General features: G+C 46.9%; 1 protein-coding gene across 1 annotated transcript in view; it reads left to right on the forward strand.

Annotated features, from left to right (window-relative positions):
• The window catches only part of MCM8 (minichromosome maintenance 8 homologous recombination repair factor), a 92,637-nt gene that overhangs the window by 14,920 nt on the left and 52,344 nt on the right, over positions 1-25,373 (forward strand). Inside the window, exons 4-6 of the mRNA XM_082251237.1 lie at positions 2,306-2,452; positions 4,654-4,757; positions 5,414-5,612. Of these exons, the coding sequence (XP_082107363.1) occupies positions 2,306-2,452; positions 4,654-4,757; positions 5,414-5,612 (450 nt within the window). The remainder of the gene's footprint in view (positions 1-2,305; positions 2,453-4,653; positions 4,758-5,413; positions 5,613-25,373) is intronic.

Here is a 25,373-nt window from a genome sequence, read left to right on the forward strand (position 1 = left end):
ACCGAATACTGGGATGTATAAAAAAAGGGGATTCACTCCAGAAATAAAGAGATTCTCCCACTCTATAAGACTCTGGTCCGGCCACATCTGGAGTATGCTGTCCAGTTCTGGGCACCGGTCCTCAGGAAGGATATGCTGGAACTGGAAAGAGTCCAGAGAAGGGCAACAAAAATAATTAGGGGAATGGAGGACATCAGCTATGAGGAAAGACTACAAGCACTGAACTTATTCTCTCTCGAGAAGAGACGATTGAGGGGGGATATGATATCAATGTACAAATACCGTACTGGCGACCCTAGCATAAGGAACAAACTATTCAGAGAAAGGGAATACAATAAGACACGTGGCCACTCACTAAAACTTGAGGAAAGGCGGTTTAACCTTAAAATACGTAGGGGGTTCTTCACTGTAAGAGCGGTAAGGATGTGGAATTCTCTTCCGCAAACAGTCGTATCAGCAGGAAGCATCGATAGTTTCAAAAAACTATTAGATGGACACCTTAGAGACCACAACATACAGGGGTATACAATGTACGGTTAACAGCAAACACACACACACACATTATAAGTTGAACTGCATGGACTGATGTCTTTTTTCAACCTCACTAACTATGTAACTATGCTATATACCACATTTTCTCTGCGTATAAGGGGAAGCTAAGAGCTGCTGAGGTTCCCTTGGTGTGCTATTGTCCTTCGTCTAGATGTCTCTCCAGATCTCTTCAAACCTTCCTCCAAAGATCAGAGGTGCTTTTCCTGGTGTGCACACAACCATAAATGCTTTGTATTCACTACTGACTGCTTTTTAGGTCAGCCTGATCAAGCCTGTGTTACACCACATGTATGAAGAAGTGGTGGTCAGTCAGGAAACCCATTATATGGTGTTTAATAAAATATTTTAATGAAGTGAAATACTGAACTTCCTGCCAATCTAGAGTTTCCGATTTGCTACCCTTCTCCAAAGACCTACATGGAGACAGATGCATTCTCTACATGCGTATTTATAGGGTTGAGCGCACCACTTCTGTGGTTCCCCGCAGCCTAACCAGATGTGTGAGATATCTTATTCTTCACTAATTTCTTCCATAATTTCACTCTTGATTTACACGGACAATATTACATCAGGAGGTCTCCACTGCTTTATCTCTCTTTATTTTTCTCTTCGAGTCTTTTAAGTCCTCATATTGAGAGATGCACAGATTTAAGCTGGTTGGCAGTTCGACAAATTAATTCAAAAAGTGTACGAAGGGTTGAGGTCAGGGCTTTGTACGGGCCGCTCAACTTCCTCCACAACAGGGATGCCTCATAAAGCCATGGTCTGATGAATGTGGAGTAGGGACGCGCTCAGGCAGCTTTGGATACGGGTTCAAATTCGCCGGAACTATATTGCTGGGAAGCTATCAAAGCAAACAGCCAATCCTAGGCGGCGGAGGCATTTCCAGGCTCACAGCGGCATGTATACATGTCCCTTGCATACATGCAGCTGTGGGGTGATAAATACCTTTGCTTGATTGGCTATCTGCTTTTTAAGCTTCTCGGCGGGCTTGTGTCTGCAGCTGCCTGAGCTCATCCCTACTCTTCTGCACTTAATAGACCATGTCTTTATGGAGCTAGCAGTCATGCTGGAACAGAAAAGGTTCCTCCCCAAACTGTTACCACAAGACTGGAAACACACAATTGTATTCTCCTAATAATTATAAGCAGATGTCCAGAGCACCCCACCTCACCTTACATCAGATGTTGAGTCCCCCATCAACAGAAGTCAAGTCCGCCCCCCCCTTACCTTGGGCTTCTGCCGGGAGGGAGCTGGGGGTGGGGCTGGGAAGCAGAAAGGGCAGGGTCTGGAGGAGGGCCGAAGTCAGCTGCCGATACTGAGACCAGGGGGTACTGCAGCTGTGCAAAGGTGCAGAATCTGTAGGAGTAGTTCTGTCCTCCTATGCTACCAACTCCTGGGAAGGGTTGGCAGGAATGAGCCTCTCTGTGGCTGCATGGAGAATCACCGGATCTAGCAGGGGAGTTCTGTCCTCCTCTCTGCTGCTGACCGCTGTGATGAGGTGGGAGTCACAGCTGCAAGTGGGTTGCAAGGGCCACATGAAATGGCTTAGTGGGCTGGATTCGACCCACGGGCCTTGTGTTTAACACGTTGTCTATAACAGGTTTGTATGTTGTAACATTAAATGTACCATTTTGGCCATATACTATAGGTGTAATGATGAGGTGTGCACAAACTTTGCCTATATAGTGTTTTAGTCTAGTGCTTTGAAAATAAGTCATAAATAAGCATGTTGGATTTTTTCTTTTTGCAGGATGAAATTGAAAGAAAGGGAAGCATTCTTGTGGATTACAAGGAGCTCCTGGAAGATGATTCACTTAAAACATCTGTTCCCCTCTCCACTGAGCTGAAAGAGATGCCTGAAAAAATCCTGGATTGTATGGGGCTAGCAATACACCAGGTGTGTGCGAAATACCTCCTTACAGTGAAGTGACCAGCGGGTAGGCCACAGCTGGCGTTCCAAATGTTCAGATGTAATGCTTTCCTTCCATTAGAGCTTGCTATAACATTTTATTAAGCAACTGAGCTACTTAATTTGCAGATTACTTGGTACATGTCAGATCGTTTTTTGTTTTTTTTTAACCCTATTACACGGTCAGAAGAATTGTGATTTTTTTTTTTTTTTTTTGGTAATGCTAAAGTAGTTTTCTTTAGTCATGAAAACAGTGTTGTAATTATTGAATGTTTCAGAACTTGTGAAATTTACACTGTGTGCATCAAAATTCTGTTCTTTATTAAAAAATATTCATATATTTTTTTTTTAAAATGATTTCATTATAGAACAGTAAACGTCTCCTGTCTTGTCTGCAAGTAAAACAATGGCCGCTGACCATTTTTAGCAGTCATTTTTCTTGCATTACTTCACTATTTGCTGTTTGTGGCTATTTTGGAGGGACAGAGTGTGAGCACCTAAGAGTTGCTGAAAAGACAGAATGTGATCACCAAAGAGTCATTGCAGGGAAAGGATGTGATCACTGAAGAGTTGATGGAGGGACAAAGTGTAACTGGTAGAGAGTTGTTAAAGAGTAGGGTGGGTGCGAGTGGTGAAAGGTTGTTGGAGGGGAAAGTTGAGAGGGCCAAAGAGTTGCTGGAGGGCAGAGGAGCGAGGGCATAAGAGTTGCTGTAGGGCAGAGGAGCGAGGGCAGAAGTGTTTCCGGAAGGCAAAGGAGCGAGGGCGGAAGAGTTTCCTGAGGGCAAAGGAGGGAGGGCGGAAGAGTTTCCTGAGGGCAAAGGAGCGAGGGCGGAAGAGTTTCCTAAAGCGGAAAAGGAGCGAGGGCGGAAGAGTTTCCGGAGGGCAAAGGAGCAAGGGCGGAAGAGTTTCCGAAGGGCAAAGGAGCGAGGGGGAAGAGTTTCTGGAGGGCAAAGTAGCGAGGGCGGAAGAGTTTCTGGAGGGCAAAGTAGCGAGGGCGGAAGAGTTTCCGGAGGGCAAAGTAGCGAGGGCGGAAGAGTTTCCGGAGTGCAAAGTAGCGAGGGCGGAAGAGTTTCCGGAGGGCAAAGTAGCGAGGGCGGAAGAGTTTCCGGAGGGCAAAGTAGCGAGGGCGGAAGAGTTTCCGGAGGGCAAAGTAGCGAGGGCGGAAGAGTTTCCGGAGGGCAAAGTAGCGAGGGCGGAAGAGTTTCCGGAGGGCAAAGTAGAGAGGGCGGAAGAGTTTCCGGAGGGCAAAGTAGCGAGGGCGGAAGAGTTTCCGGAGGGCAAAGTAGCGAGGGCGGAAGATTTTCCGGAGGGCAAAGGAGCGAGGGCGGAAGAGTTTCCGGAGGGCAAAGGAGCGAGGGCGGAAGAGTTTCCGGAGGGCAAAGGAGCGTGGGCGGAAGAGTTTCCGGAGGGCAAATGAGCGAGGGCGGAAGAGTTTCCGGAGGGCAAATGAGCGAGGGCGGAAGAGTTTCCGGAGGGCAAATGAGTGAGGGCGGAAGAGTTTCCGGAGGGCAAAGGAGCGAGGGCGGAAGAGTTGCTGGAGGCGCAAAGGAGCGAGGGGGGCGGAAGAGTTTCTGGAGGGCAAAGGAGCGAGGGCGGAAGTGTTGCTGGAGGCGCAAAGGAGCGAGGGCCAAAGAGTTCCTAAAGTTGTGGCGCTCTGCAGGAGCTATAATTGCTGCTAGTTTCTCAAGCAGGCAGCAGAATCCTTATTGATATCGGAGAGATCATGTGTTGATTGGAATTTTAGAATTATCCCGTAAACATTGTATTATCAGTTTAGCATCAGTCTTCATTTCTGCATTTTCCAGCCATGGACCTGCTCTCATTTACCAAAGTGTGTGACACAGGAACTGTATGTAAAGCTTACCACACACGTTACAATCCTACTGTTCAAGCTCTGTGCAGTCTCCTTTGGATTTACCAAAGCTGGTAATATGAGGTCCCACATAAACTAATTAATCTAAATACAACTTGGCAGGCCCTTGCACTACATAGTTGTTTGTAGTTCCGAGGCAGATTGTAACAATCAGATTGTAACGTGTGTGGTGAGTTTAAAACTGTTGTACTTTCTACATAGTATGGACTGTCTGGTTTCACTTGGAAGCATAAATATTTCCTCTTTCATACACTTAGATAAATTGGATCCCGTGCATTCATTTATACAACCCAAAAATGTGCTGCTGTGTTTGCAGGTGCTAACCAAAGACTTGGAGAAGCATGCAGTGGAGTTACAGGAGCAGGAGGGTCTTCCACTAGAAGAGACCCCCATAGTAGATGTACCATGCATACATGCCAGGTAGTTAACTGCCTTTTTCTAGTTACAATATACACTATATTACCAAAAGTATTGGGACACCTGCCTTTGCACACGCATATGAACTTTATTGGCATCCTGGTTTTAGTCCGTAGGGTTCATTGCACTGGTGCGCAGTCATGTTGGAACAGGAAGGGGCCATCCCCAAATTGTTCCCACAAAGTTGGGAGCGTGAAACTATCCAAAATGTCTTGGTATACTGGACCAGTGCACAAAGCAAGAGACATGGATGAGCCAGTTTGGGGTGGAGGAACTTAACTGACCTGCACAGAATCCTGACCTCAACCTGATAGAACACCTTTGGGATGAATTAGAGCGGAGACTGCGAGCCAGGCCTTCTCGTCCAACATCAGTACCTGACGTCACAAATGCACTCCTGGAAGAATGATCAAACATTCCCATAGACACACTCCTAAACCTTGGACATTTTTCTCAGAAGAGTTGAAGCTGTTATAGCTGCAAAGGGTGGGCCAACTCAATATTCAACCCTACGGACTAAGACTGGGATGCCATTGAAGTTCATGTGTGTGTAAAGGCAGGCGTCCCAATACTTTTGGTCAATATGTAATATAATGTAATGTAGATGACTTACTCCATGGTTTCATAACATTTTTTTTCATTTTGTTTTTTTCCTTCAGGGTGTATAATTATGAGCCACTAACCCCTCTGAGAAACCTCAGAGCTAATTTGTATGGCAAATTTGTGGCATTACGTGGCACGGTGGTTCGAGTTAGTAACATTAAGCCAATATGCACCAAAATGGCCTTCGTATGCAACATGTGTAGAGACGTGCAGAGCTTTCCTTTTCCTGATGGGAAATACACGCTTCCAACAAAGGTAATCGCTTTTACTTTCTTTTTTTTTTGTATACAAACTTTTTTATTAGGGTGAAAAAATTGTGGTACAAAAGCGTATATTAACAGTGAGGTAAACAACAATAAACAATAGTCATTGTTACAGAAAGTATGTATAAGTTCTTGTCAGATATAATTAAACAACAGGATCAAGAAAAAATAAGACTTCGTATGAGTGGTGCCGAGTAGCGGACCTATGACAATTTCCATAATACTGCCTAAAGCAGTAAACATACAAGAGTATATAGAGAACATATCGTTAAGTACAAAATGACTACAAATTACCAACTACATCTTTCACAATCACGTCGTAAAGATATATTTGTGATTAGGAACCCATCGGTGGGAATAGAATGTTAGAGTGATCAAACCAAGGTTCCCATTTGTTATCATAGAATTTTGTTGAATTATAAATTACATGGAAAATTTTTTCCATTTGGTTAATCGAAGAGAGTCTGGCCTTTAATTGGGCCTGGGGGAACGAAGAGGGTTTCCAATTTACTGCAATCAGCCAATGTATGGCAACACATATAGTGTGAATAAGTCTCATCTGAGGAACAGACAAACCAGGTATCGTAGTGAATAAAAGACAATTGGGGAGAGTGAGGTTTATTTGCCTGTTAGAGATTTTGGAGGCAAAATTATCCAGTTGTTGCCAAATAAAGGATATCTTGTTACATTCCCAAAAAATATGGGTAAATGATCCCGGGTAGGGTTGAGCGGACACCTAGATGTCCGTGTTCGACGGGTTCGGCCGAACTTTAAAAAAAAGTCCGGGTCCGTGTCCCGGACTTTTACCGAACTTTTCCCGGACACCGAACCCCATTGAAGTCAATGGGGACCCGAACTTTAAGGCACTAAAATGGCTCTAAAACACCAAAGGAAAGGGCTAGAGTGCTGCAAATGGCAGCAAAACGTAATTAAGAGCATGGCAAGTGCTCTGCAAACAAATGTGGATAGGGAAATAACTTAAAACAACAAAAAAAAACAGAAAAATAAAACAATGTTCTTCTTCATCTCTGAAGGACGAGGCCCATATGGAGTAGGAGGGAGGTTGAGGTGGTGGTGGATGTGGCGGTGACATAGGCGTGCGCACAGGGTGTGCTGGGTGTGCCTGGGCACACCCTAATCACCTAGGGCACATAGCATTGCCAGTGAGGAGATGGGAAAGATCTCCCTGGGACCTGCTCTGCTCTATTTCTCCTTGCCTACAGGTACATGGCCCCGATACATTACTCTCCCTGCTGGCAAACACATGCATGTGTATTTCAACTTTGGGGTGCACACCTTAATGCAATAGGCTGCGCACACCTATGGGCGGTGTAGGTGGAAGCGGCGGTGGAGGAGGACCAGGGCCGGATTAACAGCATCATGGGCTTGGTGCTGAGGATTTTGAAGGGCCTTAAGGGCCGTGCCTTGCCATGCACCCAGAGGAGGAAGGGTGCAGCCATGCATGCCTAATTCAACATGGGATGCTGTCTCTGAAGCCCATAAACACATCCATGCATCGCCAACTGTCCCTCCTTGTCCGGCCTTCACGCTGTGTGGGGAGGTTCTGAGGGTGCTGCCTGGGGAAGCGAGCATAGAAGCCAGACTTCTGTGTTTACAAGTGACAGAAGAGCGGTAACAGTGAATATGGCCAACCCGGGGCCTATATAAAAGGTAGGGGCCTGGAGCTGCAGCTCCAATAGCCCCTACATTAATCTGGCCCTGAGGAGGAGGACGAGGTAGCCAACACTGCTTCTTTTCAAAAATTTTAAATGAGGGTACACCCCAAAAGAGTGAGAAAGAGCAAAAATGGAACAATGGGTGGGTAAGGTCGGTATCCATTGCTATTCTGCATAAGGTACGGAAAAGTCCCGTGGGATCCATGCCTGGTTCATTTTAATGAACGTGAGCTTGTCCACATTGTCTCTGGACAGGCGGCTGCGCTTGTCTGTTATAACGCCCCCAGCCGTGCTAAATACCCGTTCAGATAATACACTGGCTGCAGGGCACGCCAGCACCTCCAAGGCGTAAAGGGCAAGCTCAGGCCATGTGCCCAATTTGGAGACCCAGAAGTTGAAGGGGGCAGACCCGTCATTCACTACATGTAGGCGTGTGCACACATACTGCTCCACCATGTTGGTAAAATGCTGCCTCCTGCTAAGACGTTCCATCTGAGCTGCTGGTGCTGCTGTTTGTTGTGGCGTGCTGACAAAGCTTTTCCACATTTCGGCCATGCTAACCCTGCCTTCTGAGGTGCTGGCGGTGCCCTGGTTGCGTTGGCGACCTCCTCCTCCTCCTCCTCTGCCTTGTGCTTCCACTGTGGCCCCGCTGTCAGATGGGAATGCCAGCAGCATGGCGTCTACCAGCATGCGCTTGTACTCGCGCATCTTGCGATCGCGCTCCAGTGAGTGAATTAAGGACGGTACGTTGTCCTTGTAACGGGGATCCAGCAGCGTGGCCACCCAGTAATCAGCACAAGTTAGAATGTGGGCAACTCGGCGGTCGTTGTGGAGACACTGCAGCATGTAATCGCTCATGTGTGCCAGGCTGCCCAGAGGCGACGAAAGGCTGTCCTCTGTGGGAGGTGTATCGTCCGTGTCCTCTGTATCCCCCCAGCCACGCACCAGTGATGGCCATGAGCTGGCCTGGGTGCCACCCTGCTGTGAACATGGTTCCATCTCCTCCTCCAGCTCCTCCTCCTCATCCTCCTCATCCTCCAGAACTGTGCCCCTGCTGGACAATTGCGTCCCTGGCGTTTGCGTGTGCAGGAACCCACCCTCGGAGCCCCTTGCGAATGACTGCCCTGAAAGCCTTGGAAATGTTACCTCTTCATCCTCCTCCTCCTCCTCATCCTGTGCCACATCCTCTTCCATCATCGCCCGAATTGTTTTTTCAAGGAGGCATAGAAGTGGGATAGTTAAGCTGAGAACGGCGTCATTGCCACTGGCCATGTTGGTGGAGTACTCAAAACAGCGCAACAAGGCACACAGGTCTCGCATGGAGGCCCAGTTATTGGTGGTGAAGTGGTGCTGTTCCGCAGAGCGACTCACGCGTGCGTGCTGCAGCTGAAACTCCACTATGGCCTGCTGCTGCTCGCACAGTCTTTCCAGCATGTGCAAGGTGGAGTTCCACCTTGTGGGCACGTCACATATGAGGCGGTGAGCGGGAAGGCCGAAGTTACGCTGCAGCGCTGCCAGGCGAGCAGCAGCAGGGTGAGAACGCCGAAAGTGCGCACAAACGGCCCGCACTTTCTGCAGCAGCTCTGACATATCGGGGTAGTTTTTAAGGAACCTCTGCACCACCAAATTCAGCACATGCGCCAGGCAAGGGATGTGCGTCAAACCGGCTAGGCCCAGAGCTGCTATGAGATTTCGCCCGTTATCGCACACCACCAGGCCGGGCTTGAGGCTCGCTGGCAGCAACCACTCATTTGTCTGCTGTTCCATGCTCCTCCACAACTCCTGCGCGGTGTGTGGTTTGTCCCCCAAACAGGCAAGTTGTAAAACTGCCTGCTGTCGTTTACCCCTGGCCGTGCTGAAGTTGGTGGTGAAGGTGTTACGCTGTCCGGATGAGGAGGCGGTAGAGGATGAGGAAGCGGAGTAGGAGGAGTTAGGAACAGGAGGCAAACTGAAGCGCCCTGCAATCCTCGGTGGTGGAAGGACATGCGCCAAATTGCTATCTGCCTCAGGCCCATCCGCCACTGCATTTACCCAGTGTGCCGTTAGGGAGATATAACGCCCCTGACCGTGCTTACTGGTCCACGTATCCGTAGTTAGGTGGACCTTGGCACAGATGGCGTTGCGCAGTGCACACCTGATATTTTCCCCCACTTGGTTGTGCAGGGAAGGGATGGCTTGCCTGGAAAAGTAGTGGCGGCTGGGCACGACGTACTGTGGGACAGCCACCGACATAAGGTTTTTAAAACTGTGCGTCTCCACCAGACGGAATGACAGCATTTCAAAGGCCAATAATTTTGAAATGCTGGCATTCAGGGCCAGGGATCGCGGGTGGGTAGGGGGGTACTTCCTCTTCCTCTCAAGTGTTTGGGAGATGGAAAGCTGAACGCTTCCACGGGACATTGTGGAGATGGTTGTTGGTGACCCAGGTGGTGGTGTTGCTGACAGATCGTCTGTTTGCGGGGTGGCAGGTGCCGGTATCACTACAGATGTGGCTGGAGCGGCCGAGACTGCAGCAGAAGAGGAAGCAGGATGAGCCAGAGACGTTTCTTGGTTTTGAAGGTGTGTACTCCACTGCAGCTCGTGCTTTGCACTTAGATGCCTGATCATGCAGGTTGTGCTCAGGTTGAGAAGGTTTATGCCTCGCTTCAAGCTCTGATTGCACAGGGTGCAAACCACTCGTGTCCTGTCATCAGCACATTTTCTAAAGAACTTCCACGCTAGAGAACTCCTTTGAGCTGACTTTGGTGCGCTCGTTCCCTTGCTGCGTTGGGCAGTAGCGGGCGTAGTGTCTAGGGCACGCCCGCTCCGCTTCTGCACCCTGCTCCCTCTTCTGCTGTGCTGGTGGCTCTGTGCGACCACCGCCTCTTCCTCCAAACTACTCAGGTCACCTGCATGACGTTCATTCCATGTGGGGTCGAGGACCTCATCGTCCTCCACATCATCTTCCACCCAGTCTTCACCCCTGCCCTCCTTGTCGGTCTCCACAATGCTGAACGCCGCAGCAGTTGGCACCTGCGTTTCGTCATCATCGGAGACGTGCTGCGATGATCCTTGCATGTACTCATCTTGAGAAATAAGTGGTTGGGCATCGCTGCACTCAATCTCTTCCACTTCTGGGGCAGGGCTAGGTGGATGGCCCTGGGAAACCCTGCTGACAGAGTCCTCAAAAAGAATAAGAGACTGCTGTATGGCTTGGGGCTCAGACTGCTGGCCTGATTTGCAAGGGGGTGAGGTGAAAGACGGTTGGACATTGGCTGCAGGTGCCAACTCTGACCTTTCTGCAGTAGACTGGGTGGGAGACAATGTGAAGGAACTGGAGGCACTGTCAGCAGCAAACCAATCTACTATCGCCTCAACTTGTTCTGGCCTCATCACTTCTAGGGGCGTTTGATGCCCTACCAAATACTGATGCAGGTTCTGTCGCCTACTCACACTTGAGGAAGGTGTTTCACTTGTGCGTGTAGCTGGCACAGATCGACCACGTCCTCTCCTTGCAACAGGAGCTCTACCAGCAGCACCACGACCCAGGCCACGGCCCTTATTTGACGGTCTCCTCATATTTCTGTAATTTAAGATCTTGCCCTAGAAAGGTTTTTATTGAATAGCGGAATAGGAAATATGATCCAAAAAAGTGTATGTATCTCGCACGTACAAAACCACACTAGGCCCCAATTACTATTGTTTCTACCCCTAAAAGGATGGATGAGGAGTAGGAGGAGTATGGAACAGACAGCACCCTCAAATCTTCAGAAGTATGAGATGAACCCCAAAAACTTGGAAAGGTGGATCTCACACGTACCGACACAGACTATCCCGCAATTCAATTGATCCTCAAAGGTTTTTATTGAATAGCGGAATAGGAAATATGATCAAAAAAAGTGTATGTATCTCGCACGTACACAACCACACTAGGCCCCAATTACTATTGTTTGTACCCCTAAAAGGATGGATGAGGAGTAGGAGGAGGAGTATGGAACAGGCAGCACCCTCAAATCTTCAGAAGTATGAGATGAACCCCAAAAACTTGGAAAGGTGGATCTCACACGTACCGACACAGACTATCCCGCAATTCAATTGATCCTCAAAGGTTTTTATTGAATAGCGGAATAGGAAATATGATCAAAAAAAGTGTATGTATCTCGCACGTACACAACCACACTAGGCCCCAATTACTATTGTTTGTACCCCTAAAAGGATGGATGAGGAGTAGGAGGAGGAGTATGGAACAGGCAGCACCCTCAAATCTTCAGAAGTATGAGATGAACCCCAAAAACTTGGAAAGGTGGATCTCACACGTACCGACACAGACTATCCCGCAATTCAATTGATCCTCAAAGGTTTTTATTGAATAGCGGAATAGGAAATATGATCAAAAAAAGTGTATGTATCTCGCACGTACACAACCACACTAGGCCCCAATTACTATTGTTTGTACCCCTAAAAGGATGGTTGAGCAGTAGGAGCAGGAGTATGGAACAGGCAGCACCCTCAAATCTTCAGAAGTATGAGATGAACCCCAACAACTTGGAAAGGTGGATCTCACACGTACCGACACAGACTATCTCGCAATTGAATTGATCCCCAAAGGTTTTAATTGAATAGCGGAATAGAAAATATGATCAAAAAGAAAGTGTATGTATCTCGCACGTACACCACCACACTAGGCCCCAACTACTATTGTTTGTACCCCTAAAAGGATGGTTGAGCAGTAGGAGGAGGAGTATGGAACAGGCAGCACCCTCAAATCTTCAGAAGTATGAGATGAACCCCAAAAACTTGGAAAGGTGGATCTCTCTCACACGTACCAACACCGACTATCCCCCAATTTAACTGATCCCCAAAGGTTTTTGATTAAATAGCGGAATAGAAAATATGATCCAAAAAAAGTGTATGTATATCACACGTACACAACCACACTAGGCCCCAATTACTATTGTTTGTACCCCTAAAAGGCTAGATGAGGAGTAGGGGGGGTATGGAACAGGCAGCACCCTCAAATCTTCAGAAGTATGAGATGAACCCCAAAAACTTGGAAAGGTGGATCTCTCTCACACGTACCAACACAGACTATCCCCCAATTTAACTGATCCCCAAAGGTTTTTGATTAAATAGCGGAATAGAAAATATGATCCAAAAAAAGTGTATGTATATCACACGTACACAACCACACTAGGCCCCAATTACTATTGTTTGTACCCCTAAAAGGCTAGATGAGGAGTAGGGGGGGTATGGAACAGGCAGCACCCTCAAACCTTCAGAAGTATGAGATGAACCCCAACAACTTGGAAAGGTGGATCTCTCTCACACGTACCAACACAGACTATCCCCCAATTTAACTGATCCCCAAAGGTTTTTGATTAAATAGCGGAATAGAAAATATGATCCAAAAAAAGTGTATGTATATCACACGTACACAACCACACTGGGCCCCAATTACTATTGTTTGTACCCCTAAAAGGCTAGATGAGGAGTAGGGGGAGTATGGAACAGGCAGCACCCTCAAACCTTCAGAAGTATGAGATGAACCCCAACAACTTGGAAAGGTGGATCTCTCTCACACGTACCAACACAGACTATCCCCCAATTTAACTGATCCCCAAAGGTTTTTGATTAAATAGCGGAATAGAAAATATGATCCAAAAAAAGTGTATGTATATCACACGTACACAACCACACTAGGCCCCAATTACTATTGTTTGTACCCCTAAAAGGCTAGGAGTAGGGGGGGTATGGAACAGGCAGCACCCTCAAACCTTCAGAAGTATGAGATGAACCCCAACAACTTGGAAAGGTGGATCTCTCTCACACGTACCAACATAGACTATCCCCCAATTTAACTGATCCCCAAAGGTTTTTGATTAAATAGCGGAATAGAAAATATGATCCAAAAAAAGTGTATGTATATCACACGTACACAACCACACTAGGCCCCAATTACTATTGTTTGTACCCCTAAAAGGCTAGGAGTAGGGGGAGTATGGAACAGGCAGCACCCTCAAACCTTCAGAAGTATGAGATGAACCCCAACAACTTGGAAAGGTGGATCTCTCTCACACGTACCAACACAGACTATCCCCCAATTTAACTGATCCCCAAAGGTTTTTGATTAAATAGCGGAATAGAAAATATGATCCAAAAAAAGTGTATGTATATCACACGTACACAACCACACTAGGCCCCAATTACTATTGTTTGTACCCCTAAAAGGCTAGATGAGGAGTAGGGGGAGTATGGAACAGGCAGCACCCTCAAACCTTCAGAAGTATGAGATGAACCCCAACAACTTGGAAAGGTGGATCTCTCTCACACGTACCAACACAGACTATCCCCCAATTTAACTGATCCCCAAAGGTTTTTGATTAAATAGCGGAATAGAAAATATGATCCAAAAAAAGTGTATGTATATCACACGTACACAACCACACTAGGCCCCAATTACTATTGTTTGTACCCCTAAAAGGCTAGATGAGGAGTAGGGGGGGTATGGAACAGGCAGCACCCTCAAACCTTCAGAAGTATGAGATGAACCCCAACAACTTGGAAAGGTGGATCTCTCTCACACGTACCAACACAGACTATCCCCCAATTTAACTGATCCCCAAAGGTTTTTGATTAAATAGCGGAATAGAAAATATGATCCAAAAAAAGTGTATGTATATCACACGTACACAACCACACTGGGCCCCAATTACTATTGTTTGTACCCCTAAAAGGCTAGATGAGGAGTAGGGGGAGTATGGAACAGGCAGCACCCTCAAACCTTCAGAAGTATGAGATGAACCCCAACAACTTGGAAAGGTGGATCTCTCTCACACGTACCAACACAGACTATCCCCCAATTTAACTGATCCCCAAAGGTTTTTGATTAAATAGCGGAATAGAAAATATGATCCAAAAAAAGTGTATGTATATCACACGTACACAACCACACTAGGCCCCAATTACTATTGTTTGTACCCCTAAAAGGCTAGATGAGGAGTAGGGGGAGTATGGAACAGGCAGCACCCTCAAACCTTCAGAAGTATGAGATGAACCCCAACAACTTGGAAAGGTGGATCTCTCTCACACGTACCAACACAGACTATCCCCCAATTTAACTGATCCCCAAAGGTTTTTGATTAAATAGCGGAATAGAAAATATGATCCAAAAAAAGTGTATGTATATCACACGTACACAACCACACTAGGCCCCAATTACTATTGTTTGTACCCCTAAAAGGCTAGATGAGGAGTAGGGGGGGTATGGAACAGGCAGCACCCTCAAACCTTCAGAAGTATGAGATGAACCCCAACAACTTGGAAAGGTGGATCTCTCTCACACGTACCAACACAGACTATCCCCCAATTTAACTGATCCCCAAAGGTTTTTGATTAAATAGCGGAATAGAAAATATGATCCAAAAAAAGTGTATGTATATCACACGTACACAACCACACTAGGCCCCAATTACTATTGTTTGTACCCCTAAAAGGCTAGGAGTAGGGGGAGTATGGAACAGGCAGCACCCTCAAACCTTCAGAAGTATGAGATGAACCCCAACAACTTGGAAAGGTGGATCTCTCTCACACGTACCAACACAGACTATCCCCCAATTTAACTGATCCCCAAAGGTTTTTGATTAAATAGCGGAATAGAAAATATGATCCAAAAAAAGTGTATGTATATCACACGTACACAACCACACTAGGCCCCAATTACTATTGTTTGTACCCCTAAAAGGCTAGATGAGGAGTAGGGGGAGTATGGAACAGGCAGCACCCTCAAATCTTCAGAAGTATGAGATTGTGTTCACTGTACCCCACAAAGATTGAGTTCACTGCACCCCACAAAGATTGTGTTCACTGCACCTCACAAAGATTGTGTTCACTGTACCCCCCAAAGATTGTGTTCACTGCACCCCACAAAGATTCTGTTCACTGTACCCCACAAAGATTGTGTTCACTGCACCCTAAAAGGATGTTGTTCACTGCACCCCACAAAGATTGTGTTCACTGCACCCTAAAAGGATGTTGTTCACTGCACCCCAAAAAGATTGTGTTCACTGTACCCCCCCAAAGATTGTGTTCACTGCACCCCACAAAGATTGTGTTCACTGCACCCCAAAAAGATTGTGTTCACTGTACCCCCCAAAGATTGTGTTCACTGCACCCCAAAAAGATTGTGTTCACTGCACCCTAAAAGGATGTTGTTCACTGCACCCCAAAAAGATTGTGTTCACTGTACCCCCCCAAAGATTGTGTTCACTGCACCCCACAAAGATTGTGTTCACTGCACCCCAAAAAGATTGTGTTCACTGTACCCCCCAAAGATTGTGTTCACTGCACCCCAAAAAGATTGTGTTCACTGTACCCCCCAAAGATTGTGTTCACTGCACCCCACAAAGATTCTGTTCACTGTACCCCACAAAGATTGTGTTCACTGCACCCCAAAAAGATTGTGTTCACTGTACCCCCCCCAAAGATTGTGTTCACTGCACCCCACAAAGATTCTGTTCACTGCACCCCACAAAGGATTTTGTTCACTGCACCCCAAAAAGATTGTGTTCACTGCACCCCAAAAAGGATTTTGATCACTGCACCCCAAAAAGGATGTTGTTCACTGCACCCCAAAAATGATTTTGTTCACTCCACCCCAAAAAGATTGTGTTCACTGCACCCCACAAAGATTGTGTTCACTGCACCCCAAAAAGATTGTGTTCACTGTACCCCCCAAAGATTGTGTTCACTGCACCCCACAAAGATTCTGTTCACTGTACCCCACAAAGATTGTGTTCACTGCACCCCAAAAAGATTGTGTTCACTGCACCCCAAAAAGGATGTTGTTCACTGCACCCCAAAAAGGATGTTGTTCACTCCACCCCAAAAAGATTGTGTTCACTGCACCCCACAAAGATTGTGTTCACTGCACCCCAAAACGATTGTGTTCACTGCACCCCAAAAAGGATTTTGTTCACTGCACCCCAAAAAGGATGTTGTTCACTCCACCCCAAAAAGATTGTGTTCACTGCACCCCAAAAAGATTGTGTTCACTGCACCCCACAAAGATTGTGTTCACTGCACCCCAAAAAGATTGTGTTCACTGCACCCCAAAAAGGATGTTGTTCACTGCACCCCAAAAAGGATTTTGTTCACTGCACCCCAAAAAGATTGTGTTCACTGCACCCCACAAAGGATTTTGTTCACTGCACCCCACAAAGATTGTGTTCACTGCACACCAAAAAGGATTGTGTTCACTGCACCCCAAAAAGATTTTGTTCACTGCACCCCAAAAAGATTGTGTTCACTGCAGCCCAAAAAGATTGTGTTCACTGCAGCCCAAAAAGATTGTGTTCACTGCAGCCCAAAAAGATTGTGTTCACTGCAGCCCAAAAAGATTGTGTTCACTGCAGCTCACACACAGAAAAATGGATGTGGATCACTGACACCTGCCTATCTCCAATCCCACACCACACAGCAATATCGATTGTAGTTTGTAGAACACAGTTTCCCTAAAATTCAGCAGACTCTGTCCCTAACAGGATTGAGAAGAGATCGTAGATCAGGATTGAGTGCAGATTCACCCCACCCCCCACACAGCAATATCGATTGTAGTTTGTAGAAGACACTGACCCTATAATTCAGCAGACTCTATCCCTAAAATGCCTACAACTCGCCCTGCCTAAACACTCCGACCTGTCCCTCAATTCTATCCAGACACAAATGGTTTTTTCCTGCCTATCTGTCCCTAATCAGCAGCCAGCACATTGATGTGTGCTCTGTCCCTTAGCTAAGCAGCAGAATGACGCTGCTGCGGCGGCTGCCTCGAACTTATAAAGACTTGGTCACATGCTTCAGACGGCCAATCACAGCTACTAAGACATTTGCAGGCATGGCTGGGATGGCTTAAGGCACACCAGTTAAACGATTGTTGATTGGCTGTTGAAAGCCCGCCATGAAAAGAGCGCCAAAGCATGCAAAACCCGGAAATAAAACGACCGAACACGGATTTTTACCCGAACATACAGTAAAGTGTCCGTGTCCGTGTTCGGGTACAAAAAATCCAATTATTCGGTACGAACACGAATAATACAGTCCGTGTTCGCTCAACACTAATCTATATCCTCTATAGCAGTTAGGGGAAGAAGATGGGAAGATGGCATGCAGTTTAGATGGGGTAAAGTACCATCTGGTTATTAGTTTGTAGGGGGTTTCACGAATTGTGATAGATCTGGTGCATTTTCTGAGGTTCAAAATACATTCCTGCCATTCATCTTACTTTCAAGGCGCTGGTTGAATAATTTAGTTAGTATTTTTTTTTTTTTTTTAACCTAATCTAGTAAATGAGTAAACTAATGTTGGCAATAAAGCTTATTGCGTGTGCATTGTCTCCAAGCAGGTCCATTCTTGCATATTCATTCATATAGCAGAACCTTTTCCTGTCTCCTGTACTTTATAGGGTGAAATCGGTTTACACTTCTAATTATCTGACAGTTTAACTGGAGCAGCCACTGGAAATATGTAGATGTATGGAAAATGTATATGTAAAGCAGTGGCTTAGTAGCACTTATTGTATAAGCATATGACTTGCTCAATTACCTGTTTTCTTGATTGGAACTTTAAATGCTTTTTTTTATTTCGAATCCCTGTAATTTTAATGAGACGTAGATATAGGTACTATGCTGGCTTTACCAGTGAGCAGAAAGCATTGAGAGTGGTTAATCTTTAAAGAATATGTTAACCCAACACTTCATATTCCTGATATGTGCCTGTTGTACTATGTACTTGTGTGAAATCCCTGGTGTTCCTGCCAGTCCCTCTGCGCTCCCTTTCAAAACTGACCACACTAGGCATGAGAGCACAGCTTGCTCATTTTTTGGGCTGTGCTGAGAACTCCAATGATTAGACGTGTGCTGACATGCCCCCTACCTGCACAGCCATCCACTGGGAAGATCAGTGTACTGCTATTTCTACTACTCCTTATGCAGCTGAGAATGAGGGAGCGAGGGCGGAAGAGTTTCTGGAGAGCAAAGGAGCGGGGGCGGAAGAGTTTCTGGAGAGCAAAGGAGCGGGGGCGGAAGAGTTTCTGGAGAGCAAAGGAGCGGGGGGCGGAAGAGTTCCTAAACTTCTAAAGTCTCTCTCCTCTCTCTCTCTCTCTCTCTCTCTCTCTCTGGGGTGGGCAAATTAAAACTGCTGTCAGGGCTTTCTTATTTGCATGTTTGTTTTTTTTAATACTTCCTTCAGTATCTCAGTTGGGATATTTTCCTTTACTTCCTGTCCTGTAGACTTAACAGGAAGTTGGAGAATATCTTTCCAATGTGAGGCATGTCATGGTAACAAGTTTTCTCGTTTGAAAGACTTCCTCTCTAATCCTGTTAGAGTGACAGCTGAAGATTTACCCTCACTTGCATTCACAATGACAATGGTGATCAGGACATTCAAAAATGGTGAATCTCCCTAACAGGGATACAGACAGCAGAAAAAAATGACAGGCATACTAAATTGGAGGCAGTCTTGATGGATCCGAATCCTGCTCGCCTGGTCTCCAGATACTATGCAGCCCTGGGTCCAGGTGAATCACAATTGGTCGGGCGAGCAAAGGCCGGTCGTCTGCTATTGCACCGGTGTTATCAGATGAGATGTGGAGTGAGGTAATTGATACGTACCTAACCACAGTTATTGGTTTAACGGATCGGATGATCCAGTTACAATACCTATACCAGGAATATTATGCCCCTGTACCGTATTTTGAATGCATAAGAGAGACTCTGCGTTATGTCATCAATGCCAGCTGGTTTGGGAGTGCTCCAAAGTGACAGAGTTCATAGCTGACAAATTTGAATCTTCCCAATGTATATAACCCCTTACTATGTCTACTGGGAGTTAGAGCTGCATTCTGGATAAAATGAGAATCACAATTTTTTTGCTTAGAATAAAGATCACGATTCTCACACGATTCTCTGCGTTACATCATCTTTTACATTATACAAAAAAATTGGACTAACTTTACTGTTTCGTTTTTTTTTTTTTTTTGTGAATTTAAAGTGTATTTTTTCCCCCAAAAACTGCATTTGAAAGACTTCTACGCAAATACAGTGTGACATGAAAGATTGAAACGATCGCCATTTTATTCTCTAGGGTCTCTGCAAAAAAAAAATAAATATATAAATACATATACACACTGTATATAAATACATATACACACTGTATATGTATGTATGTATGTATGTATGTGTGTGTGTGTGTGTGTGTGTGTGTGTGTGTGTGTGTGTGTATATATATACACACACACACACACGTATTGTAACAATCCTACAGGCTCACCTGAGTCAGAGGACTGCTGGCCGGAGGTAGGAGTGGAGTCCAGTGGCAAGGACCGTAGGCAGGTAGGTGCAGGAAGTCTGGCAGAAGCGTGATCAGACAATCCGATTCGGCAACGGAGGTGGCAGTTCAGTTGGTAGGGACAAAGCAGAAGAGTAGTCGGTAGTCAATTCCTGGTCAGCGGTGGATTTGTGGTAGTAGACAAAAGCAGCAGGTGAGGAGAAGCTTGATCAAGGCTCAGGAGCTCAATAATCAGCAAGCTTGAGTGCAAGGGGCTGGACTTATATAGGGAAGTACCAGGTGTGGGGAATCAAGGGTGATGAGCAAGGCGTGGCAAGACGGTAGCCTAGTAAGCAGGGCTACCGCCTGGGATGTTGCTGGTCACGGGTTCGAATCCCGACGTGTGTGTATGTATGTATGTATGTATGTATGTATGTGTAATATACATACATATATATACATACACACACACATACACACACTGATTTTAACTTGTAAGCAACAAGTATCAGGAAAAGGCTTGGTCTTTAAAGAGGTTGTAAACCTCAGAATTAAAAAAGAAAAACCTGAAAGACAAAGGCATAATGAAGCTAGTATGCATCGCATATACTTACCTTAGAGCGAAGCCCCCTCAGTGCCGCCCGCTTACTGGTAACACAGCAGACATGTTCGGCCACCCTGCTTCCTGGTTCGCGTCCTCCAGCCATCTGATTGGCCGGAGGCGCGATGACATCACTCCCGCGCATGCGCACGGGAGCCGCCATTCACGGCACTGTGCCGATGATGTCATTGGCTGCATGCAATGTAGATCTCTTTTAAACGGTACATGTCTAGGATATATTTACAGTACCTATAGGTAAGCCTTATTATAGGCACAAGTCATTAAGGTGGGTTTACAACCTCTTTAGGAGGTTAAATTGCATTATGTTTATAGTTATCTAGCAGCCTTAACAATGTTCTCGGAGGCTTTTTTTTTTTTTTTTTTTACAGAGGAGGGTAAATCGAGATTGCGTTTTTTTTTTTTTTTAACTTAAACGATTAATTGTGCAGCTCTACTGGGAGTTAATAGGGACATGGAGATGGATGCGTCTACAAAACTGTTCCTTAAACTTCTCTTTTTTTATGTCTGCAAGCGAGGAGGATACATGTGTAAACTTTAACTCTGGGGATGTGGATTGGGTTATCCTGCTCTACAGAATGACATGTGGGACCAGGGGATGTCCCAAAAAATGCAGGGGAAGTCTGGTTCCATTGGGTTGACTCTACTGACACATTAGAGGAGGAGCTGGATATCTGGATGCCCATGGGAAGGGAGAGGGAGGGATTATAATCCCAGGGGTGAAAGGTAGTCCAAGTTTCCCACACTTTAAAGGACCTGTAGTTGCTGATTTTGTTTTTTTATGTGGGATATATATATATAATATTATTATTTTTTTCCCTCAAATGTACTCTGTTCTCTGTTCCTTTATGTTTAGGTTTATATTAACCCTTTTGGGAAAGGGGACGGAACAAAACAAAGTGCACTTACTAAACTATGAGGAATATTGCTGGTCCAAATTAAATATTGAGGATAAGAATATGGTTGTTTATCACATGTGTAATATGTAATTTTTAGGGGGTGAATATTGCTTTGTTTGAATTCTCTCTGAGAAATGTATGTATTGGCAGGGCCGGTTTTAGACAAAGTGTGGCCCTGGGCAAACCTAAAAGTGGGGCCCCAAATTTTTTTATATTCTACCAAAAATATAGGCGCATTTAATCAATTTAGCCAAATAAAACATACAACTACATGGAAATATGCTTTAATTAAATAACATTAAATAGAATAAATAAAATATAACAAAATCAATGCAACTATGAATTTTTCATCGAGAAAAAATCCAGTGTAGACAAGGCTTTAAGGCCACAGGCAGCACAGCGCTGCGCAGCGCATTGTATCCGCCCGCCGGCACATAGCGCAGCGGAGGCAGCGTGACACTGACAGGGGGCGGCTGGGGGCCCTTTGGAAGATGAAGCCGGCTCCTGACAGCGATGGGGCCTCTTTGTAAAATGGAGCCCGCTGCTGACAGTGACACGGGGCCAGGGCCGGACTGGGTATGAAAACCAGCCCTGGAAAAAATTACATACCAGCCCCATAGAATTGCGTCGTCATACCAGCACAACGTTGATTTCTTGTTCATAAAAGGTAAAATCATGCAGTGCATGCCTCTTTCAATGCAGACTGACCACAGCGTGCCCCCTTTCAATGCAGACTGACCACAGCGTGCCCCCTTTCAATGCAGACTGACCACAGCGTGCCCCCTTTCAATGCAGACTGACCACAGCGTGCCCCCTTTCAATGCAGAGTGACCACAGTGTGCCCCCTTTTAATGCAGAGAGACCACAGCGTGCCCCTTTTTAATGCAGACTGACCACAGCGTGCCCCCTTTTAATGCAGAAAGCCAGTGCACTTATCTGCAGCGGTTCTCCTCGAGTCCTTCCGCCTCCTCCTCGACCAATGGCATGAGTTCGCCTTTCGGCCAATCAGGGAGCGGGTCTCGGACCCGCTTCCTGATTGGCCAGGAGGAGGATCCGTGTGACAATAGCGCCCCGTGGGCTGCAGGGAGAGAGGTCAGGAGTAGAGGAAAGGAGATGAGAACAGGGGGGTCAGGAGGAGAGGAGAGAACAGAGGAGCAGAGAGGAGAACAGGGGGTCAGGAGGAGAGGAGAGAACAGAGGAGCAGAGAGGAGAACAGGGGGTCAGGAGGAGAGGAGAACAGGGGGTCAGGAGGAGAGGAGAACAGGGGGTCAGGAGGAGAGGAGAACGGAGAGGAGAGAACAGAGGAGAGGAGAACAGGGGGCCAGGAGGAGAGGAGAACGGAGAGGAGAGAACAGAGGAGAGGAAAACAGGGGGTTAGGAGGAGAGGAGAGAGAACAGAGGAGAGGTGAGGTCAGACATGGGGTGGTACACCAATGAAGCACAGACCCTCCCAGTTTGACCCATAAAAGCAAAAAGGGGCTTGATAAAAAAAAGTAGTAAAAGAAATAAGTGTAAAAAAGGATAACCGCGCTATGTGAAAGAAAATGAAGCAGCAGCTTCAAGTGTGACAACACCAAACAATAAATAAAATAAACCAAGCTACGCTAAACGATATAACATTTTTTTTTCATCACATACACACGTGTGGTCATAGCACTGTTATATCGTTTAGCGCAGCTTGGTTTATTTAAAGTAAAAGAAATAAGTAGAAGGGTGGGACCTGTCTTGGGGGATCTGATTGTTCAGTAGAGAAGGAGGCTCCGTTCCTGAACTCTGTTATGTAAGTGCCTGACAGGAGAAGGGAGAGAGTGTGGTGAGGTCACAAGATGCAGGACGAAGAACCACCTCACAGGCTGAGGATATGAGATTGGTCCCGCCCCCTGCCAGCTTCCTTCCTGACCAGAGGCTGTGACCCCCCATATATACAGCTAGAGACCCCCACCCCTCCATATACAGCCAGAGACACCCCCCCATATACAGACATATCCCCCTATATACAGACAGAGACACCCCCCCCCATATACAGACATATCCCCCCATATACAGACAGAGACATCCCCCCCATATACAGACAGAGACACCCCCCTCCCATTTACAGACATATCCCCCCATATACAGACAGAGACACCCCCCCCCCATATACAGACAGAGACATCCCCCCCATATACAGACAGAGACACCCCCCTCCCATTTACAGACATATCCCCCCATATACAGACAGAGACACCCCCCCCCATATACAGACAGAGACACCCCCCCCATATACAGACAGAGACATCCCCCCCATATACAGACAGAGACACCCCCCTCCCATTTACAGACATATCCCCCCATATACAGACAGAGACACCCCCCCCCCCCCATATACAGACAGAGACACCCCCCCCCCCATATACAGACAGAGACACCCCCCTCCCATTTACAGACATATCCCCCATATACAGACAAAGCCACCCCCCATATACAAACAGAGACACCCCCATTTACAGACATATCCCCCCATATACAGACAGAGCCACCCCCATATACAGACAGAGCCACCCCCCATATACAGACAGAGCCACCCCCCTCCCATTTACAGACATATCCCCCCATATACAGACAGAGCCACCCCCCCATATACAGACAGAGCCATCCCCCCATATACAGACAGAGACACCCCCTCCCATTTACAGACATATCCCCCCATATACAGACAGAGCCACCCCCCCTCCCATTTACAGACATATCCCCCCATATACAGACAGAGCCACCCCCCCATATACAGACAGAGCCATCCCCCCCATATACAGACAGAGACACCCCCTCCCATTTACAGACATATCCCCCCATATACAGACAGAGACACCCCCCCTCCCATTTACAGACATATCCCCCCATATACAGACAGAGACACCCCCCCTCCCATTTACAGACATATCCCCCCATATACAGACAGAGCTTTCCCCCATATACAGACAGAGCCACCCCCCCATATACAGACAGAGCCACCCCCCCATATACAGACATATCCCCCCCCCCATATACAGACATATCCCCCATATACAGACAGAGCCACCCTCCCCCCATATACAGACAGAGACACCCCCCTATATACAGACAGAGACACCCCCCTATATACAGACAGAGACACCCCCCCCTATATACAGACAGAGACATCCCCCCTATATACAGACAGAGACATCCCCCCTATATACAGACAGAGACATCCCCCCTATATACAGACAGAGACATCCCCCCCATATACAGAGACAACCCTCATATACAGACAGAGACACCCCCCTATATACAGACAGACACCCTCCCATATACAGAGACACCCCCCCCATATACAGACAGAGACACCCCCCCATATACAACAGAGACACCCCCCTATATACAGACAGAGACACCCCCCATATACAACAGAGACACCCCCCTATATACAGACAGAGACACCCCCCATATACAACAGAGACATCCCCTCGATATACAGACAGAGACATCCCCCTATATACAGACAGAGACACCCCCCCATATACAGACAGAGACATCCCCCCATATACAGACAGAGCCACCCCCACCCCCCCATATACATACAGAGACACCCCCCTATATACAGACAGAGCCACCCCCCCCATATAAATACATATCCCCACCCCCCCATATACAGACAGAGACACCCCCCCTATATACAGACAGAGCCACCCCCCAATATACAGACAGAGCCACCCCTTGAGACAGTCCTAATCAGAGATTCCAAACCTTTAAGCAGATAAAAGCCCAAGAACACACCTGTCTTGCAGAGCAGCTACATGGGATGTGACCACTTCCTGTGTACTTCCTGTACTTCTCTGTACGATGTGACCAAAGAGTCACATGGTCTGCTGACATCACAAAGGTCCTTCTATTGGGCAGTAACTAGCTGCTACCTCGGTCTATAAGGTAAATTGAAAAGGGGGCGGAGCCCCGCATATCGGCCCCGCCCACCCCGACATCAGTTCTCCATTTTGACAGCTCCACTCTCTTACTTTGCAGCCGCCCCAACCCTCCGCAGCTCTCCTACAGTGATCCCCTGTGATTCCTCCACTACCATGCACCGGCCCAGGATCGGGGTGGCAACAGGGCAACCCTCTGGCTCCGCTACTGCTCCATCTGAAAGCGGCCCCAGGCATCCCGATTGGCCAGTCCGGCTCTGCACGGACCGGGGCCCCTGGACATTCGGGGCCCTGGGCAGTTTCCCAGGTTGCCCCCCCTAACGCCGGCCCTGTGTATTGGAATCG

Source organism: Pelophylax lessonae (genome assembly GCF_965119305.1).
Source record: "Pelophylax lessonae genome assembly, chromosome: 3".
NCBI lineage: Eukaryota > Metazoa > Chordata > Amphibia > Anura > Ranidae > Pelophylax > Pelophylax lessonae.